The sequence below is a fragment of the Salvelinus alpinus genome, chromosome 6, assembly GCF_045679555.1.
Source record: "Salvelinus alpinus chromosome 6, SLU_Salpinus.1, whole genome shotgun sequence".
NCBI classification, from domain to species: domain Eukaryota; kingdom Metazoa; phylum Chordata; class Actinopteri; order Salmoniformes; family Salmonidae; genus Salvelinus; species Salvelinus alpinus.
The window spans coordinates 63,049,091-63,069,606 of NC_092091.1; the positions used below are offsets into that span (position 1 = coordinate 63,049,091).

At 41.5% G+C, this 20,516-nt stretch overlaps 1 protein-coding gene and 1 long non-coding RNA gene across 3 annotated transcripts in view; one reads left to right on the forward strand and one right to left on the reverse strand.

Moving 5' to 3' along the window:
- Positions 1 to 454: 454 nt before the first annotated feature.
- LOC139577718 (uncharacterized) lies at positions 455 to 6,552 on the reverse strand. Its single transcript, XR_011675368.1, has 2 exons — positions 6,230 to 6,552; positions 455 to 733 (listed from the first exon to the last, which is right to left on the reverse strand). It is a non-coding gene; the product is annotated as an uncharacterized lncRNA (long non-coding RNA).
- LOC139577701 (uncharacterized) overlaps positions 6,303 to 20,516 on the forward strand; it is a 38,938-nt gene continuing 24,724 nt past the window's right edge. Inside the window, exons 1-4 of one of the 2 annotated variants that reach the window (XM_071404878.1) lie at positions 6,303 to 6,570; positions 12,192 to 12,322; positions 12,516 to 12,698; positions 18,579 to 18,743. In XM_071404878.1, coding sequence (XP_071260979.1) covers positions 6,303 to 6,570; positions 12,192 to 12,322; positions 12,516 to 12,698; positions 18,579 to 18,743 — 747 coding nt within the window. Of the gene's footprint in view, positions 6,571 to 6,719; positions 7,123 to 12,191; positions 12,323 to 12,515; positions 12,699 to 18,578; positions 18,744 to 20,516 lie in introns of those variants that run through there. The other variant, XM_071404879.1, reaches the window with a different exon arrangement.

Here is a 20,516-nt window from a genome sequence, read left to right on the forward strand (position 1 = left end):
GAAGGAGGTTTTTACTCAAAATCTCACAATACATGGCCCCATTCAATCTTTCCTTTACACGGATCAGTCGTCCTGGTCCCTTTGCAGAAAAACAGCCCCAAAGCATGATGTTTCCACCCCCATGCTTCACAGTAGGTATGGTGTTCTTTGGATGCAACTCAGCACACTTTTTTGCCCCACTGTATGGCCACCATGATGTCATTCTGTAACTACAGTATAGGACTAACATAGTGGGGGTGGGTAAACACTCCATGTTGAGAGGGAGTGTATGTCTGTGTAATCTGTATCACCTCTCTCTTCCAGGAGGAGGGGTGTGAGGAGGGTCTGGGGAACCCTAAGGGGACCGTGGTCATAGAGGACAACTAGACTACACCTCTTCCTGAACCCACAGAGAAACCAGCTGAGCAGGAGCTACCTCAGGATATACCAGCAGAAAATGCACACAGCCCATTGATATGTAATAATAATATATTTATTTCATATAGCACTTTTCATACAGAACTATCACTTAAAAAAATTAAAATAAATTCAGGGAGCTGGCAGTTCATGGGAGAGGGTCACAGCTAGATGATGATGCAGTTCAGTAAAGGAGTAGCTTGATTGCAGTCGGCGTTGATGGTACAGCCAGGGAGGGAGACACATCAGCCAGACAGGCCCAGAGCTTTATCAGGCACATCTGTCTCTGCAGTTCACAGCTCCTCCTCTTCTGTAGGTAGGCTGGAACATCCACCACCTGGGTGACGCATTGGCAGCAATAAGTGCCTGAGAGACCACCCCACCACACCTGGGCAGTAATCAGCAACAGTCTCCTATGAGGCAAGCCTCTGTCATCCCCTCACACTACAGTCCACATCCTTCCATGTAGTGCTAGTTTGTAGTTAATTCTGTTGGTTTTGGATGTAGTAGGGAACTGCATGATGAGGTGAACTGAGGAAATAATTAGTATGATGATGTAGAGTAGATATACTGATGTTTGGTGGGATGGTGTCTGACAACCCTTTCCTGTTTGATTTGATTAGGATCCCCATTAGCCGATGCCATTGGCGACAGTTAGCATTACTGGGGTCTGACACATAATGAAAAATACATTACAGACAAAAAATGTAGTGTGCATGATTGTTTGCATTATCAGTTGTACATACAGTACCAGGAGTGGCTTCTGTCTGGCCACTAACATAAAGGCCTGATTGGTGGATGTCAGTACATATAGTGCCTTCGGAAAGCATTCAGACCCCTTGACTTTTTCCACATTTTGTTACGTTACAACCTTATTCTAAAATGGATTAAATAAACAATTTCTCAGCTAAATACTTTTGAAATTTTTGCACATTTATTAAAAAGAAAAAACCGATACCATAGGTAAATAAGTATTTAGCCCCTTTGTTTTGACATTTGAGCTCAGGTGCATCCTGTTTCCATTGATACAACTTGATTGGAGTTCACCTGTGGTAAATTCAATTGATTGGACATGATTTGGAAAGGCACACACCTGTCTATATAAAAGGTCCCACAGTTGACAGTGCATGTCTTTTTTAAATTTTAATTTAATTTTAAATTTTACCCCCTTTTTCTCCCTAATTTCGTGGTATCCAATTGTTAGTAATTACTATCTTGTCTCATCTCTACAACTCCCTTACGGGAGAGACGAAGGTCGAAAGCCATGCGTCCTCCGAAACACAACCCAACCAAGCCGCACTGCTTCTTAACACAGCGCGCATCCAACCCGGAAGCCAGCCGCACCAATGTGTCGGAGGAAACACAGTGCACCTGGCGACCTTGGTTAGCGCGCACTGCGCCCGGCCCGCCACAGGAGTCGCTGGTGCACGATGGGACAAGGATAGCCCTACCGGCCAAACCCTCCCTAACCCGGCCGACGCTAGGCCAATTGTGCGTCGCCCCACGGACCTCCCGGTCGCGGCCGGCTGCGACAGAGCCTGGGCACGAACCCAGAATCTCTGGTGGCACAGCTAACGCTGCGATGCAGTGCCCTAGACCACTGCGCCACCCGGGAGGCCCGACAGTGCATGTCAGATCAAAAACCAAGCCATGAGGTCGAAGGAATTGTCCGTAGAGCGCCAAGACAGGATTGTGTCAAGGCACAGATCTGGGGAATGGCACCCAAAAAATTCTGCAATATTGAAGGTCCCCAAGAACACAGTGGCCTCCATCATTCTTAAATGGAAGAAGTTTGGAACCACCAAGACTCTTCCTTGAGCTGGCCAAACTGAGCAATTGGGGGGAAAAGGGCCTTGGTCAGAAAGGTGACCAAGAACCCGATGGTCACTCTGACAGAGCTCCAGAGTTCCTCTGCAGAGATGGGAGAACCTTCCAGAAGGATAAACATCCCTGCAGCACTCCACCAATCAGGCCTTTATGGTAGAGTGGCCAGACTGAAGCCACTCCTCAGTAAAAGGCACATGACAGTCCACTTGTAGTTTGCCAAAAGGCACTTAAAGACTTTCAGACCATATAAAACTAAGATTGAACTCTTTGGCCTGAATGCCAAGCGTCACATCTGGAGGAAACCTGGCACCATCCCTACAGTGAAGCATGGTGGTGGCAGAATCATGCTGTGGGGATCTTTTTCAGCGGCAGGGACTGTATGACTTGTCAAGGCAAAGATGAACGGAGCAAAGTACAGAGAGATCCTTGATGCTCCAGAGCACTCAGGACCTCAGACTGAGTGAAGGTTCACCTTCCAACAGGACAACGACCCTACGCACACAGTCAAGACAACGCAGGAGTGACTTTGGGATAAGTCTCTGAATGTCCTTGAGTGGCCCAGCCAGAGCCCGGACTTGAACCCGATCAAACATCTCTGGAGAGACCTGAAAATAGATGTGCAGCAACGCTCCCCATCCAACCTGACAGCGCTTGAGAGGATCTGCAGAGAAGAATGGGAGAAACCCCCCAAATACAGGTGTGCCAAGCTTGTAGCGTCTTGCCCAAGATGACTCGAGGCTGTAATCACTGCCAAAGGTGCTTCAACAAAGTACTGAGTAAAGGGTCTGAATACTTATGTAAATGTCATATTTCAGTTTATTTTTAATAAATTACCAAAAATGTCAACCTGTTTTTTCTTTGTCATTATGGGGTAGTGTGTAGATTGAGAATAAAAAAAATATATATATATTTTAGACTAAGGCTGTAACGTAACAAAATGTGGAAAAAGTTAAGGGGTCTGAATATTTTCTGAATGCACTCTACACACAAAAAGTAGGTCACATGGGGGAGAGGTGCTGAAGAGTGGCTTCCATCTTGCCACTACCATAAAGGCCTGATTGGTGGATGTCAGTACATACACCAAAAAAGTAGGTCACCTGGGGGAGAGGTGTGAGGTGTTGCTTTGTTTTTAAAAAACTGTTCACTGGCACTATATGAGATGGAAGGGAGTTCCATGCAATCATGGCTCTGTACAATACTGTGCATTTCTTTGAATATGTTCTGAACCTGGGGACTGTGAAAAGACCCCTGGTGGCGTAAGTGTGTGTGTGTAAGTTGACTATGCAAGCAATTCGGAATTTCCAACACATTCATGTTTTTAATAAAAACAAGAAGCGATGCAGTCAGTCTCCTCAACTCTTAAGACCAGAGAGACTGGCTTATTGATATTAGCCCTCTGATTACAAAGAGCAAAACATGCTGCTCTGTTCTGGGCCAGCTGCAGCTTAACTATGTCCTTCTTTGCAGCACTTGACCATATCATTGGACAATAATCAAGATAAGAGATAATATTCTAGAGCCTGCATGACTTGCTTTGTGGTGTCAAAAAAAGCTAAGCATCTCTTTATCATGGACAGACCTCTCCCCATCTTTACAACCATGATGCTGGTGTTTTATAAATGAGGAAACCATAGTGCCTCAATTCAAGTAGTGAAGCTGTGTGTAATCTAATGTTGAACCTTTTCAAAAGTATTCTATCAAAGTGAGGGTACCAGATTCACAGAAAAGGTAAAGTGTTACCATAGTGAGAAAAGTTATTATACTTGTCACATGTATCTGTGGTGCAATCAAAGTACTGTACTTCACCTTATATATGAGTATGACCTTTTTGTTGAGGTTAAATGCAAAATTGACTCTGTGCTGAATGACATGGTTATTTTTATCATTGGAGGGACTGATTTAGGTATGGGCACTGTTATTCAAATATCCATGGACATTAGTATTGAATTACTTGGGAGAGTATTCATTTGAGAGAAACATATAGGCCTACTTTAACAACTAAGGCTTTTGTCTCAAATTAAATACAATTATATGTGTGACATTTCTACAGCCTACAAGCATAGACCATTACATTAATTCAGAGGCTCCATGCGTAGCAAGTGAAATCGGAGATTTCTAATCAATGCAAAATGCAATTGAGGAATTTAATTGTCTACAACGATCAACCAACAGGTAGGCTGTTTCATATTAATGGGGTTGTTGAAGCCAAGTATTGGGAGCAAAGCAAAATAGCCTCAATTAGCCTTGCTACTTTTGCTAGCTAGCTAGCTGGCTACTGTAGCTAACTAGCTTCTTTACAAAAATTAAATGCAGTTAAGACAGGCACTACCAGATGGTATGATAGATATGTAAGGCAGCAGCAAGTTTGTCTAACTAGCGCAAGTCGGGTTGGCTACTTTCTCGCTCTCCCTCTGTGCCACATATTGACTGTCACACACACACACCGGCCCCTGCTCCTCTCTCGCCCCTCCCTACTCTTCTGACGAAACAAGCCCAGCACAGCGCACCCGTGAGCATGTCTCCATTGAAGTAAAAAATTAGGTTTTCTTTAAAACACATGTAGTTCGACTGGCCGGACATCATTCGAATAGTTAAATCATTACAAGTGCTCAGCATACGTGGGAACTCCTTCAAGGCTGTTGGAAAAGCATTCCAGGTGAAGCTGGTTGAGAGAATGTCAAGAGTGTGCAAAGCTGTCAAGGCAAAGGGTGGCTACTTTGAAGAATCTCAAATATAAAATATATTTTGATTTGTTTCACACTTTTTGGTTACTACATGAATCCATGTGTTATTTCATAGTTTATGTCTTCACTATTATTCTACAATGTAGAACATTTTTACAATAAATTAAGAAAAACCCTGGAATGAGTAGGTATGTCCAAGCTTTTGACTGGTACTGTACTTGTGTAAATACCTGTTTATAGAGAGACAGTAAATCTACGCTAGAATAAGGACAGTTTAATATTTATCTTACAGGCTCTAGTTGTCACACCTGGACTACTGTTCAGTCGTGTGGTCAGGTGCCACAAAGAGAGACTTAGGAAAATTGCAATTGGCTCAGAACAGGGCAGCACGACTGGCCATTGGATGTACACAGAGAGCAAACATGAATAATATCCATATCAATCTATCCTGGCTCAAAGTGGAGGAGATATTGACTTCATCACTACTTGTAATTGTGAGAGATATTGACGTGTTGAAAGTACCGAGCTGTCTGTTTAAACAACAAGCACACAGCTCAGACACCCATGCATACCCCACAAGACATGCCAGAGTTCTCTTCACAGTCCCCAAGTCCAGAACAGACTATGGGAGGCGCACAGTACTACACAGAGCCATGACTACATGGAACTCTATTCCACATCAGGTAACTGATACAAGCAGTAGAAACAGATATTTTTTTTTAATCAACCTTATGGAACAATGGGGACTGTGAAGCAACATAAACATAGGCACAGACATATGCATACACACACATGATAACATATGCACTGTACACATGGATTTCGTGTTGTAGATATGTGATAGTGGAGTAGGGGCCTGAGGGCACACACTTAGTGTGTTGGGAAATCTGTTATGAATGTATTGTAATGTTTTTAAAATTGTATAACTGCCTTAATTTAGCCAGACCCCAGGAAGAGTAGCTGCTGCCAATGGGGATCCATAATAAATCAAATACTGAGGTGATGTAAATGGAATTAAGTCATTATTTTCCACTCTATTCTTTCTAAAGAAGTCTGCTCTCAGCTTGATACAGATCATAGGAGATTTGATGTAATAAGCAGTACCGTATTTAAAAGAATAGAGCGCATACTTTTTCATTTAACCACACCCTTTGGACTATGACGCCAACCAATAAGATAATTTCTCTCCAGTGTAAACGGAAGTGATGTGACTAAGAACAGTTTCTACGTTTCTAGCGTTTTTATTGTTGTTATTTAGACAATTATTATTACCTTGGAACTCAAAATATGACTCATTTAGCTGCACAGCATCACATACTTACCCCAGGTAGTGTTTAATTCGCGTTGGAGACAGAACTTGGTTGATAGATGTTATCTGGTTAACATTAGCTAACAATGGCTAACTGTAACAGTAACGTTATGGTTTTTCACACTCAAATAGCCTCCATCATGGAGGTGTTAGCGAATGCAGCCGTTGCAGAAATCTGTAAACTCGTAGACGACGACTATGCAGTGTTTCGTTTGGAAATAACTCAAAGCCAGAAAGAAACCAGGACATTGCGGAGGAAACTACAGCAAGTAGAACTGAAGGTGGCACGGGAGCGCGTCCCCGCCAGTCCGAATAGTGTCAAGTTCCTCGACCGATACAGAGGAATGGCAAGAGGTACATTTAGCAGATGGCCAAGGCTGCGGAGCCTGTCGCCCCGTTCCCATATGCGCATGTGTTGAGACGTGTTACCCAGAATTGGGTCTTGGTCAGTTTTTGGATAGTAGTATTCAATACTTCCCCTGAACACTTAAGTACGTAGCTAGCTATCGTGCAGTTTTTATTTTATCAGGCAGGTCAATTAAGAGCATATTATTTTAGCAAATTCTAACCAGATTCTTGATTTACTGAATTTCCTATTGTCACACTCAATAAAAGAATGTGATGCATGGAACATAATCAATAAATAGTATATCAATAAGTAATGAGTAGTATTACCTTACATCCAAGGCCGGATTACCGAACTGGCAACTGCCCCCCCCCAAAAAAACGTTTTAAGGTTGATGGCCTGTCATGACAAATACTGTCCACTTGCCAAAATGTGTCCACCCCTGCGTCGCAATAAACATTCAATTAGTTGTCAGCGTCCATTGCTATATCAATGGTGTGATGAGCTAACGCGTCCAATTTTGGAGTTCATTACATCCAAAACTGTTCTTTTCATCCCCGGTATGTAAACAAAGCTGATTTCGGTGACAGTTACGCTGCTAAAAAGAGTTCTACGATTCAAAATAGCAACAACATAAAAACGTGGAAACTCCACATTATTAACTTAACTTTCAGATCGCCAAGTGAGCTCCTATGCAGCTATTATCAATTCATTAATGTGCAATTCAATTCATACACTGGCTCATCTGGCTGGCATGTTTTTATTTTGAGCTTACCTCCCCTTGTCTTGTCTTACACTAAAGTATGCTTTCATTAGTCCTATTATGATTCTTTTTTTCCCTGTCTCCCTCCACCACGTGGCATAGGCATAGCTCAGTACTACAGTAGTACACTTGTGGTTGTATATAATACAAGACATAACAAACAGTTGAATAATGTTGAAATCACAAATACCAAAAAGGGATTCACAACAATGAATTAACCTAACTGATTAATTAAATGAACAGCCTGTGAAAACCAACCTGGCAATAATTATAGAAAAATGTAAAAGGTTTCTATTTTTGTGGAACAGATGTGTCATGAACTTGTTTATTTAATTTAATAGACCCACATGGCAGTTATAGAATGAAATATATGGGTATAGGCTAACATCGAAACATAAACAATAAAACACCATTTAGTTGAGAAAACAAAAGTATGAATGAGACTCCTCAGAGTAGGCAGAAATAGGGTATGGGCGATTTTTTTTTGCTATATCTCTTCTGGCATGTGGGATAGAGAGGAGGTGGGTGCTACGGGTGGTTCTGCCCGTCACTTGCCCTCTACAGGCAGCCAGTGTCGGAAGGGGGACTTGAAGAAGGAGATTGCAAAGTCCAGGCACAGATGCTCTCTTCGCTCTTGGGAGTGTTTGCAGTGCTAGTGTAAGTAGCGCATCTGTGTATCTCACTGTGCCCAGGATGAAATGGCAAGCACAAGTTCTTTACAGATTAGATTAACCAACATGACAATAACAGTAGCTGTAGATAATGTAAGGAAATGTGAGATCTTGGAGGGTGGTTCACACTACTGTTTGTGGTCACGTCATATCACCGAGTCTGCGTTTAAGTATATGCATTAGGTACATAAACACATGCATTCACTCACTCATTTATCAGAAGATGACTGCATTACTCTTGATATTGCATGTTACAAAATGTAACCTGGACTTAAATTGAATCAGCATAAGAACATGAGTAAATGTGTAGAAAAAAGAGGAATGGGAAGTGCTGCTGGGATACTGTAGTATATAGATATGGAAACAACAGAAAGTCTTGTTTTACTCCTCTTAAAAGCTCAATACTTTCTGAGAAGTAACCATTATTTACTATATTACATCTGGGGTTTCTGTACATAACTTTAACCCATTGTAAAGGAGATTCACCAAAATTAATGTAATCCAGGCATTTATATATAAATTCTAGTCGTACTTTATTAAACGTCTTTTCAAAATCTGCTATGAAGACCAGGCCTGGTATCTTTGATGTTTCATAATGTTCAATTGTTTCAAGTAATTGTCGTATATTATCTCCAATATATCGTCCATGTAAAAAACCTATCTGATCTGGATGAACAATATCTGGTATAACATTTTTTATTCTATGTGCTCTGCATTTCGGCAGGATTTTCGCATCACAACATTAAAGTATAAGACACCTCCAGTTTTTTAAATGGACTGGATCTTTATACTTACCACCTGGGTCCTGTTTTAGTAGTAATAAAACCAGACCTTATTGAGTACCTGAAAGTCTAAAAATGTTATAGGATTAATTAAAACATGCTAAAAATTGATATTTGAGAAGATCAAAAAAGTTCTGATGTACCTCTACTGGTATACCGTCAAGCCCTGGTGTTTATCCAGATTTAAAATATTTAATTGCCTCAAACAGTTCCTCTTTTGTACGTTGGCCTTCACACAGGTCTTTCTGTAAATTTGTTAATTTTACATTATTATTAGGAAAGAAATCCTTACAGTTAACATCATTCAGTGGAAATGGAGAAGACTGAAAAGAAAACATAATTAAAATATTTTGCCTCTTTCAAAATATAATTTGGTGAATCATGGATGACTCCATCATTTGTAATGAGTTTCTGTAAATTCATTTTGATAGCATTTCTATGTTGAAGATTCAATAAAAAAAAAAGTGAATTTTTCACAATTTTCCATCCAATTCGCTTTATTTTTGTAATACATTACACTTGATTGCTCTTGAATAAGAACCTCCAATTGTTTTTGTTTTTCCTCTAACCTATTTTGTACCTCTATAGTGCAGTTTCCATTACCATCTACCTGCGCTGTTATTTCCACTATTTCCTTTATTAGTCTAATCTCTTTTGACCTAACCTGCTTTTGATTTGTATTGTATTGAAAGGCCTCTAAAAGTACATTTAAAAGTGTCCCATATAATAAGGGGATCTTATTATTATTAATTATTTTGTCTTAGTTAATTAAGAACACATTTTCATCCAATAATCTTTGATTACATTTCCAATATCCCAGCCCACATGGAAATTCTGTAAGAGTTATGGAGGCCAATTTAGATGGTGGTCCGATCGCATTCGGTCTCCTATTAACACTTTAAAAAAAACTTGATGCCTGCAAGAATGAGACCAGGAAGTAATCAAGACGGCTAGATTGATTAAGCATCCCCCTTGTATATCTCACTAGGTCACGGTTTTTCAGCCTCCATTTATCCACTAGTTCTAATTTATCCATGATATTTGTGATCTCCTTAAGTGCTTGAGGGTGATAGTTTGTAGTGCGATTTCCTTTTCGATCCATTGAGGTACTTAAAACCGTATTATAATCTCCCACCATAATAATAGATTAATTCATTGCTTGTGAGCTCAATAGATTATTATATATATTTTCGAGGACTGTGGATCATCATTATTTTGCCCGTATATAGATTAATTAACCAGATCTGTTTTTGGTCCAATAGCATATTTAAAATAATCCATCTTCCTTGAGGATCTGTTTGCAGTGTGAACAATCGGCTTACATTTTTTATTAATTAGTATAATCACCCCTTTTGAGTTTCTTTGCCCATGACAAAAATATTTTCCCCTCCAAGTCCTTTTTCCACCCAACCTCATCTATATATGTAGATTGAGTTTCCTGTAAACAATATATATTATATTCTTTCTCTTTTAGCCAGGTAGAAATGTGTTTTCTTTTTTTTGATCTGCTAAGCCATTACAATTGTAACTGGCTATACTTATTTTCCCACTTACCATAATGATACCCAAGTTTCAATTATACTTACCACAACAGATGTTTGTAAACGTACCATTAAAAAGCACCATGATGATTAAGTGTCCATAAGTACCATAATATTTGCACTGTTAAGCATACTGTAGCTGCAACTTTGTAAACCTCCAATTGTCCTAATATTCCACCCACTAAAACCTCCCCCCATGCAAACCCTTGGCCGCCAATTGGCGTAGGCCAGAGGGAAATATGGGCAGTCCCATGATAACATAATTCAATACTGCCACCCTTCACTAACACATTCAAAGCCCCGTAGGTCTATTGCATATCTATGAGGGTGCTTTTTAAGAGAACTAACCAAATAACATGGAAAACAGTCAGAAAAAATAATAACAATAATCGATCATATTAATAGAAATAATAACAGCGCAGCATTCTAAATGAATGCACATATTTAGAAAGTCCAAGCAAGGATATAAGCATGTTAGCCCAACCTGCTCAGTTCATTGGATCCAATTGTTTAAAATAGAGTATCAGTCAACATCTTTGACACACCTACTCATTCCGGGGTTTTTCTTTATTTGTACTATTTTCAACATTGTAGAATAATAGTGAAGAGATCAAAACTATGAAATAACACATAGGGAATCATGTAGTAACCAAAAAAGTGTTGAACAAATCTAAATATATTATATATTCTAAAAGTAGCCACTCTTTGCCTTGATGACAGCTTTGCACACTCTTGGCATCCTCTCAACCAGCTTCACCTGGAATGCTTTTCCAACAGTCTTGAAGGAGTTCCCACATATGCTGAGCACTTGTTGGCTGCTTTTCCTTCACTCTGCGGTCCAACTCATCCCAAACCATCTCAATTGGATTGAGGTTGGGTGATTGTGGAAGCCAGGTCATCTGATGCAGCACTCCATCACTCTCCTTCTTGGTCAAATAGCCCTTACACAGCCTGGAGGTGTGTTGGGTCATTGTCCTGTTGAAAAACAAATGATAATCCCACTAAGCGCAAACCAGATGGGATGGCGTATCGCTGCAGAATGCTGTGGTAACCATGCTGGTTAAGGGGTGGGTTTGGCGTCGAAATGAGCAGAAAACAACCCCATACCTACTGTAAAATATGGTGGTAGATCTTTGATGTTATGGGGCTATTTTGCTTCCACTGGTCCTGGGGCCCTTGTTAATATCAACGGCATCATGACCCAGTACCAGGATTTCAGCCAAAACCCCGGTTGCCTCTGCCAGGAGGCTGAAACTCGGCGGCAAGTGGATCATCCAGCACACATCAAAATCCACAAATAAATGGTTAATTGGCCACAAAATCAAAATTTTGCAATGGCCATCTCAGTCTCTGGATTTGAAACCCATTGAAAACCTGTGGTTTGAATTGAAGAGGGCAGTCCATAAGCGCAAATGAAGGATATCAAGGATCTGTAAGGATTCTGTATGTAGGAATGGTGTAAGATTCCTCCCAATGTGTTCTCCAACTCAGAAAACATTTTTGAAAAAGTATCTGTGCTATTATCCTCGCAAGGTAAAGTATTGAAAGGTATTGAAAACAGGGATGTTAAACAAAATATCGTTCTTTGAGCAATTGTATTAGTATAAAATAATATAATTTCCTTTTTTTTTTGCATACAATGTAGCTCAGTATTTGAATGATTTATTTTATACAGACATTTTTGCTCATCTTTATCAAGGGTGTCAGTAATTTCAGAGCCCACTGTAGGTGCCCCAGGTCCCCAGATGTGGTAGTCCAGCCCTGCTTACATTCTTGCCAATTGTAGACGGTGTCAATAGTGTACAACATCGCGTTGAGCATTGACAGTAGTACTTAACTTAACCACCATCTTTCCCCCAATCACTCTCTTAGGTGAAGGACATCTCACTGAAGGCCACAGGAGCTTTGTGAAGCCAGCGGGACACAACACATGGAGAGATGACCAACCAATCACTGTTGATGAGGGGAGTGGAACCTCAACCCAGCACGTTATCGTGATAGAGGTTAGTGTCATAGTGTAGCATAGAAAAAATTACAGTACGTTAAATGTGGCCCATTTATTTCAGAAAGGCTCCCTCAGCTATTCACTTGCTTACATGTACGTTCTTATTTATCTTCCATAGGGGAGCATGTGAGACTTTGTTATCCAATTCAACTCATATACTGATAATAACCTCCTCTCTTCTTGTGTGTCAGCCAGCAGATGCAGAGGTTGCAGGTCTTGGGGTCAAGCAGAAGGGGTATGAAAGAGAGGAGGACCCACGACACAGCAGAGACATCGAGACTGGAGCAGCGGCGGAAGTGACGCCCCCTGTAGCCACGGAGCACCTCGCCACCGCCACAGTGCCCCAGGCCAGGACCCTACGCAGCATCACGGAGGTCAGTGGAACGCCGAACGCCGTCCTCAAATCAGAGACTTTAACTGTAACACTCGGGCTCTTACACACAGGATCTGACCACAGATCAGACCCAGAGAGACTGAGGCTGGAGCGACTGCGCTGTCCTCCTGCTCCCAGCTCAGAGTATTTACTTTACGGTAACCCGAGCCCTAGGATGGTTCATTCCCATCGGGACTCAGGTGACGCGTTAGAGACTGGCAATGATCCGTTTTGTTCTTACGCTACAGAGATGGACTCTGGCAACATGCCCTTGGGTTTAGAGATGCAGACTGATCTGTCTAGAGGGGACCGGAACCGGTACAGTAGTCGTGTGTACTCTGAAGGGTTCCTAGATAAGAAAGGGGATGGTCTGATCGTAGATGAGGTGACTGTGAAAGTGGAGGGCAAAGCTCCTCTGACATGGAATGTAGACGATACTCACTTAGAAGAAGGACACTCACAGGGCAGAGATTTCTTAGATTACAGGGACAGCTTAGAGAAAAATCTAAATGTCGCCACTCACTCCCCTCTATACATGCACAAGGATCGGGACCCATTGTCCACATCGATTGGGCCTTCCAATTCACACAGCTGTGTCCTTTTCGATCAGTTATTGAACTCAAAGGACCAAAGGGCCAACGCTCAAGGATGGGGAGCAACATCAGGTGACAGTAAAGAAAAACGGTTCCTCTGCATGTTCTGTAACAAAGGCTTCAGCTGCCCCCGGAAGTTGGAGATCCACCAGAGGGTCCACACAGGTGTGAAACCCTTCAGCTGTACCAAGTGTCACATGCACTTTGCCCAGGCTAGCAGCCTGAAGAGACACCAAAGGGTACATACAGGGGTGAAACCATTCAGCTGTACCCAGTGTCACATGCGCTTCGCCCAGACTGGTGACCTGAAGCGGCACCAGAGGGTCCACACAGGAGAGAAACCCTACAGCTGCCCCCAGTGTGAGAAGAGATTCTCCCACCAGCACCATCTGAAGATTCACCTGAAGGTCCACACGGGAGAGAGGCCATTCAGAGAGTAACTAAGGATACTCCAGCAGAAAAAACATTCCACTATAACATAGAAACTAACCATTCCACTCAATAGCTTCTGACTTTTATGTCAAACCCTGCATTAAAGACAAAGATACATTTTCAATGTTGTCAGCAGAAAAGATCCACAGATGCATTTCAAATAACAAGAGTAACAGATTTCAATGTAGAATATTCCTGGGTAAAATATTGCATCCAGACATTGTGTGAGATAAAAGGCATATATACGTCTAAAAAGTCTGTTACATATTGTGTTTGTACTGTATAGGCCAGGGATTCTCAACTGGGGGGTCGGTAGGATTTTAAGGGGTCGTGGGACTTTTGCAAGAATATAAAAAAAATATTTTGAAAGGTAACCACCACACTTAAACTTTTATTTTGAAAGGATACGGCCTCACCGCTTATTGTTGCTAACTTTACATGTGCAGCGCGTCAGCAGTGTTGAAATGGCTTGTTACGTTAAGACTTGGAGGGTTTTCGAGCTGCACACACTCACTGACCCCCGCACACACACAGATCCAATGAAATGTCACACTGCAACATCGTTTTGTTTTAAATGTGACATGTCCAATCAGATAATACAGACCTTCTTCTGACAGCTATCTTGATTGATAGCGAACTATTCAGATGTGTTCTGCAGGCATTGCACATGTGGATTGTTAGCTGTCATTTAACTAATGTAGTTTAGCTGTCAGAGTAAAATCATGGACAAGTTTTTAATACGTGCAGTTCCCTCTTCATCTACTGCTGCTTCCAATCTCAACAACAAGGCAGCCAACCCAGGCCCTGTCAAGAAGAGAGAACACGAACCCAACATCATTCGATATGGTTTTACATACACTACCATTCACATTTTTTGTCCATTAAAATAACATAAAATTGATCAGAAATACAGTGTAGACATTGTTAATGTTGTAAATGACTATTGTAGCTGGAAACTGCAGATTTTTATGGAATATCTACATAGGCGTACAAAGGCCCATTATCAGCAACCATCACTCCCGTGTTCCAATGGCACGTTGTGTTAGCTAATCCAAGTTTATCATTTTAAAAGGCTAATTGATCATTAGAAAACCCTTTTGCAATTATGTTAGCACAGCTGAAAACGTTTGTGCTGATTAAAGAAACAATAAAACTGTCCTTCTTTAGACTAGTTGAGTATCTGGAGCATCAGCATTTGTGGGTTTGATTACAGGCTCAAAATGGCTAGAAACAAATACATTTCTTCTGAAACTCGTCAATCTATTCTTGTTCTAAGAAATTAAGTCTATTCCATGCGAGAAATTGGCAAGAAACTGAAGATATCGTGCAGCGCTGTGTACTACCCCTTCACAGAACAGCACAAACTGGCCCTAACCAGAATTGAAAGAGGAGGACCCGGTGCACAACTGAGCAAGAGGACAAAGTACATTAGAGTGTCTAGTTTGAGAAACAGACGCCTCACAAGTCCTCAACTGGCAGCTTCATTAAATAGTACCTGCAAAACACCAGTCTCAACGTTAACAGTGAAGAGGCGACTCCGGGATGCTGGCCTTCTAGGCAGAGTTGCAAAGAAAAATCTAAATCTCAGACTGGCCAATAAAAAGAAAAGATGGGCAAAAGAAAAAAGACACTGGACAGAGGAACTCTGCCTAGAAGGCCAGCATCCCGGAGTCGCTTCTTCACTGTTGACGTTGAGACTGGTGTTTTGCGGGTACTATTTAATGAAAAACGTTAAACAGCATCTTGTCAAGCTGCAGGGAAAGTTTTGCGACTTCTTCCCGGAGGAGAACAGGAGACAAGACGACTGGATACGGGACCCCTTTCAAGTGGAGATGGAAAGTGTCACATTGCCAAGCAACGAAGAGGCTCAGCTGGTGGAGCTGTCATTTGATCACGGACTGAGCATGCGCATCCCGGAAATGACACAGCCACAGTTCTGGTGCAGCTTAGTGGGAGAGTATCCTGCTCTCGCCTGTCATGCAATCAGAATCATGCTACCTTTCAGCACTACCTATCTGTGTGAAAGTGTCTTCTCTGCTATGGTCGTGCTGAAAACTAAAAGCGAAAACTAAAACAGAAACAGAAATCTCATAATTCAAATTTCTCAAACATACAAGTATTAGACACCATTTTAAAGATAGACTTCTCGTTAATCCAACCACAGTGTCCGATTTCAAAAAGGCTTTTCGGCGAAAGCACAACATATCATTATGTTAGGTCAGCAACTAGTCACAGAAAGCATACAGCCATTTTCCAACCAAAGAGAGGAGTCACAAAAAGCAGAAATAGAGATAAAATGAATCACTAACCTTTGATATTCTTCTTCAGATTACACTCCCGGGACAACATGTTACACAATACATGTATGTTTTGTTCAATCAAGTTCATATTTATATCCAAAAACCTCAGTTTACATTTGGCTTTGCCTCCAAAACATCCCGTGAATTTGCACAGAGCCACATCAATTTACAGAAATACTCATAATAAACTTTGTTAAAAGATACAGGTATTATGCACAGAATTATAGATATACTTCTCCTTAATGCAACCGCTTTGTCAGATTTCAAAAAAGCTGTACAGAAAAAGCAAACCATGCAATAATCTGAGTACGGCGCTCAGAGACCAAAACAAGCCAAACATATATACCTGCCATGTTGCGGAATCAACAGAAGTCAGAAATAGCATTATAAATATTCACTTACCTTTGATGATCTTCATCAGAATGCACTCCCAGGAATCCCAGTTCTACAATAAATGTTTGTTTAGTTCGATAAAGTCCATCATTTATGTCCAAATACCTCCTTGTTGTTCGCGCCTTGAGTTCACAAATCCAAATTCATGACGCGCGATCACTAGGTCCAGACAAAAAGTCAAAAAGTTCCGTTACAGTCCGTAGAAACATGTCAAACGATGTATAGAATCAATCTTTAGGATGTTTTTAACATAAATCTTCAATAATGTTCCAACCGGAGAATTCCTTTGTCTTTAGAATTGCAATGGAATGCAGGTCGCTCTCACGTGAACGCGCGTGGTCAGCTCATGCCACTCTGGCAGACCTCTGACTCATTCAGTTCCCATTCCCCTCTCCTTTACAGTAGAAGCATCAAACAAGGTTCTAAAGACTGTTGACATCTAGTCTAGCCTTAGGAAGTGCAATATGACCCCATAGACACTGTATATTCTATAGGCGATGAGTTGAAAAACTACAAACCTCAGATTTCCCACTTCCTGGTTGGATTTTTCTCAGGTTTTCGCCTGCCATATGAGTTCTGTTATACTCACAGACATAATTCAAACAGTTTTAGAAACTTCAGAGTGTTTTCTATCCAAATCTACTAATAATTTGCATATGTTAGCAACTGGGCCTGAGTAGCAGGCAGTTTACTCTGGGCACGCTTTTTATCCAAACGTGAAAATGCTGCCCCCTATCCCAAACAGGTTACAAATTCTTATTTACAATGACGGCCTACCCCGGCCAAACCAGGACGACGCTGGGCCAATTGTGCGCCGCCCTATGGGACTCCCAATCACATCCGGGTGTGATACAGCCTGAACAGCCAGCATGACCTCCGATTTGCCCTGTCAACCATCACCCCAGACTTCAATAGACTTATCAAACTGAAGAAACACCACCAGCTTTCCCACTGATAGGCCACACACAAACACACACACACGCGTGCGCACGCACACACAATAAATAAACAGGTTAATGAGTTATTGTTCACTAGGTTAATTATTATTGTTAATTAATTCTGACATAAATATTACATGTTATTGAACTGGTTAAAAACGTATACCTTTAAAAAAAAAAAACTTCAAGATTGTGAAACTATTCACATGGGAATTGATGATTAAGAATTCCTAATGATTGTTGTTTTTTCTATTTTAAAAACTGGTATGTGTTACTGTTCATTGACATTATTGGACTGGTTTTAATGTCATGTTCTGAGTCTGATCATTTATTCCACCCCACTCCTGAACTGGTCGCCTAATTAAAATGGCTTATTCACCTGAATTTGTAATAAATCTTTTCTCAGTTAATATGGCTGTGTAATGTCTTTCTTTAATACCATAATATTAGCCCATTGCGACAGAGTCTATTTTGCAAGTGAAGCCTGCTCAAGAAGGCAGCTGCAATACAACATTACAAAATGTAATCATCAACCGTCCATAATATTGGGTCGTGACTCAATTGTCACTGTCAAATTTGGGTCCCCAGGCAATACCAGTTGATGTTCACAAATGCCTATTTCATTATTTTCATTCCACTACTGAATTTTTTCCCCAAGACACTTTTAATGAGAAAATATATCTAGTTTATCAAGTTTATGCTGATTTTTAGTTGAGACGTGTATGTGTGGTTTTCATGTGGTTTATTTAAATGTTTAATAAACACAAAATTTGACTTTTAATTTTAAGACTTTCATTGCGACTCTCTTTAATATACCTCACATCTGATCTCACCCTATTCTGCATACACCCAGCAGCACTTTATAACCAATATACACTTAAATATAAATAAATATACCTTCACATACCCCCCACACTAACAAACAACTACTGTACGCAAAATATTTGTTCACAAAAGTAGTGCACTGGGCCTTCAATAGTCCTGTATTAGTGGAATGATATATCAGTCAATATTTGATATTTCTCCAGCACCCCTCCCACACCCCCCCTCTGGCGAAAACAATTGCAGCACCCTCCCCCTCCCCCAGGTTTGTCTGATGATGACTTTCTACTTATTTTTACCCACAACATCATATTTATGTCCACCATAGTGGGTTTAACAACAATTAAGTAATCCTGTAACTACAGTGTAGGACTCAGTCATCTGTATCACTTCTCTCTTCCAGGAGGAGGAGGCTCCAGAGGTGCTGCTGGTGAAGGAGGAGGGGTGTGAGGAGGGTCTGAGGAATACTGTGGGGACCATGGTCATGGAGGACAACCAGACTACACCTCCTCCTGAACCCACAGAGGAACCAGCTGAGCAGAAAAGGACCACACACAGTCTCCCTGAGGTGAGCCCACTGAACTACTGTCTGAATGGTATTCGGTCAGGTCCCGTATCACAAACCTCAGAGTAGGAGTGCTGATCTAGGATCAGTTTTTCCTTTTAGATCATAATTAATAAGATTATATGGAAAGATCCTAGATCAGTACTCCTATTCTGAGATTCTTTGTGGATCTGGTCCCAGGTCTTGATTAATTTAGTCTTAAAGCGCGACTGCACTTCCTGATTTGGACTTGTTTTTCATCAATGCGCATTAAGAAATACTAGCGGCCATGACTGAAGGCAACGAGAGTTTGATCAGTGGCTCTTCAGAGGGGGAAGGGGAGGATATTCCTCAGTGAATTTCATAAAAATATAAATAGTGAAACAATAAAAAGTTATCCTTTTTAGATAACTATGCTAAATATACACACTGTTTTGCAATGAAGGTCTACAGTAGCCTCAACAGCACTCTCTTGGGTAGCACCGAGGGTGTAGCCGGAGCTAGTTTCCGTCCTCCTCTGAACAGATTATTATAAAAAATGTTACCCCTTTTTCTCCCCAATTTCATGGTATCCAATTGGTAGTTACAGTCTTGTCTCATCGCTGCAACTCCCGTACGGACTCGGGAGAGGCGAAGGTTGAGTGCCATGCGTCCTCTGAAACACGACCCAACCAAGCCGCACTGCTTCTTGACACAATGCCCACTTAACCCGGAAGCCAGTCACACCAATGTGTCGGAGGAAACACCGTACACCTGGCGACCGTGTCAGCGTGCATGTGCCCATCCCGCCACAGGAGTCGCTAGAGCACGATGGGACAAGGACATCCCTGCCGGCCAAACCCTCCCCTAACCCGGACGACGCTGGGCCAATTGTGCGCCGCCCCATGGGTCTCCCGGTCGCGGCCGGCTGCGACAGAGCCCGGACTCGAACCAGGATCTCTAGAAGCACAGTTAGCAACTGCGATGCAGTGCCTTAGACCACTGCGCCACTCGGGAGGCCCCTCTGAACAGTTTTGAACAAATGAATTTCTTCAAAAATGAAAGAGAAGTAAGAGCGAGAGACCTAGTTATATTTGGTTGTATTTTTTTCACTTATCTAACTAGCGAATGCAGCTAGCTAGCTAGTTTAGCCTACTCAAACACCCGGCTCAAACAGCGAGGGATACTATGCTAGCTAGCTGGCTATGGCTATCCAACACTGGAACTCTTCCAAGTCAAGGTAAGCTTTTGGTTTTATTAATTTATTGCCACCGGGGCCCGCCGGTGTAACTGCTAAACTGCTTGCTGTACACTGTAACGTTTGTAGCTGGTTTATTAACACATACGTTCTAGTAGCTAGCCATGTTGACTATGACGTTAGGTGACAACTATGTAGGCTGTGTGTAGAGGTTAGCAGTTATGGAATGAAGGTTTGATTTGGAAAGTTTTTTCCTGCTTTGTTATGTTGTGCACTGAAGTCCACAAGCAAAGGGAAAAGGTGATAGGACGAGAGCTCATAGATGCGAGTAGGAATTATACATCAAGCAAATTATCATGCTTTTTGTATGTAGCTGCTCATGAGCCCACCTCCTGCACTGCTCACACCCAATCCAGTCCCCACCTGTGACTGAAAACAGGGGGAGAGATGCCAGTTGAAAAGCTCTCTTAAAAATGTAAATAGCTATCTAACTTAGCTATATGACATTTTATTTTTATTTAACCTTTATTTAACTAGGCAAGTCAGTTAAGAACAAGTTCTTATTTACAATGACGGCCTACCAAAAGGCAAAAGGTCTCCTGCGGTGACGGGGGCTGTGA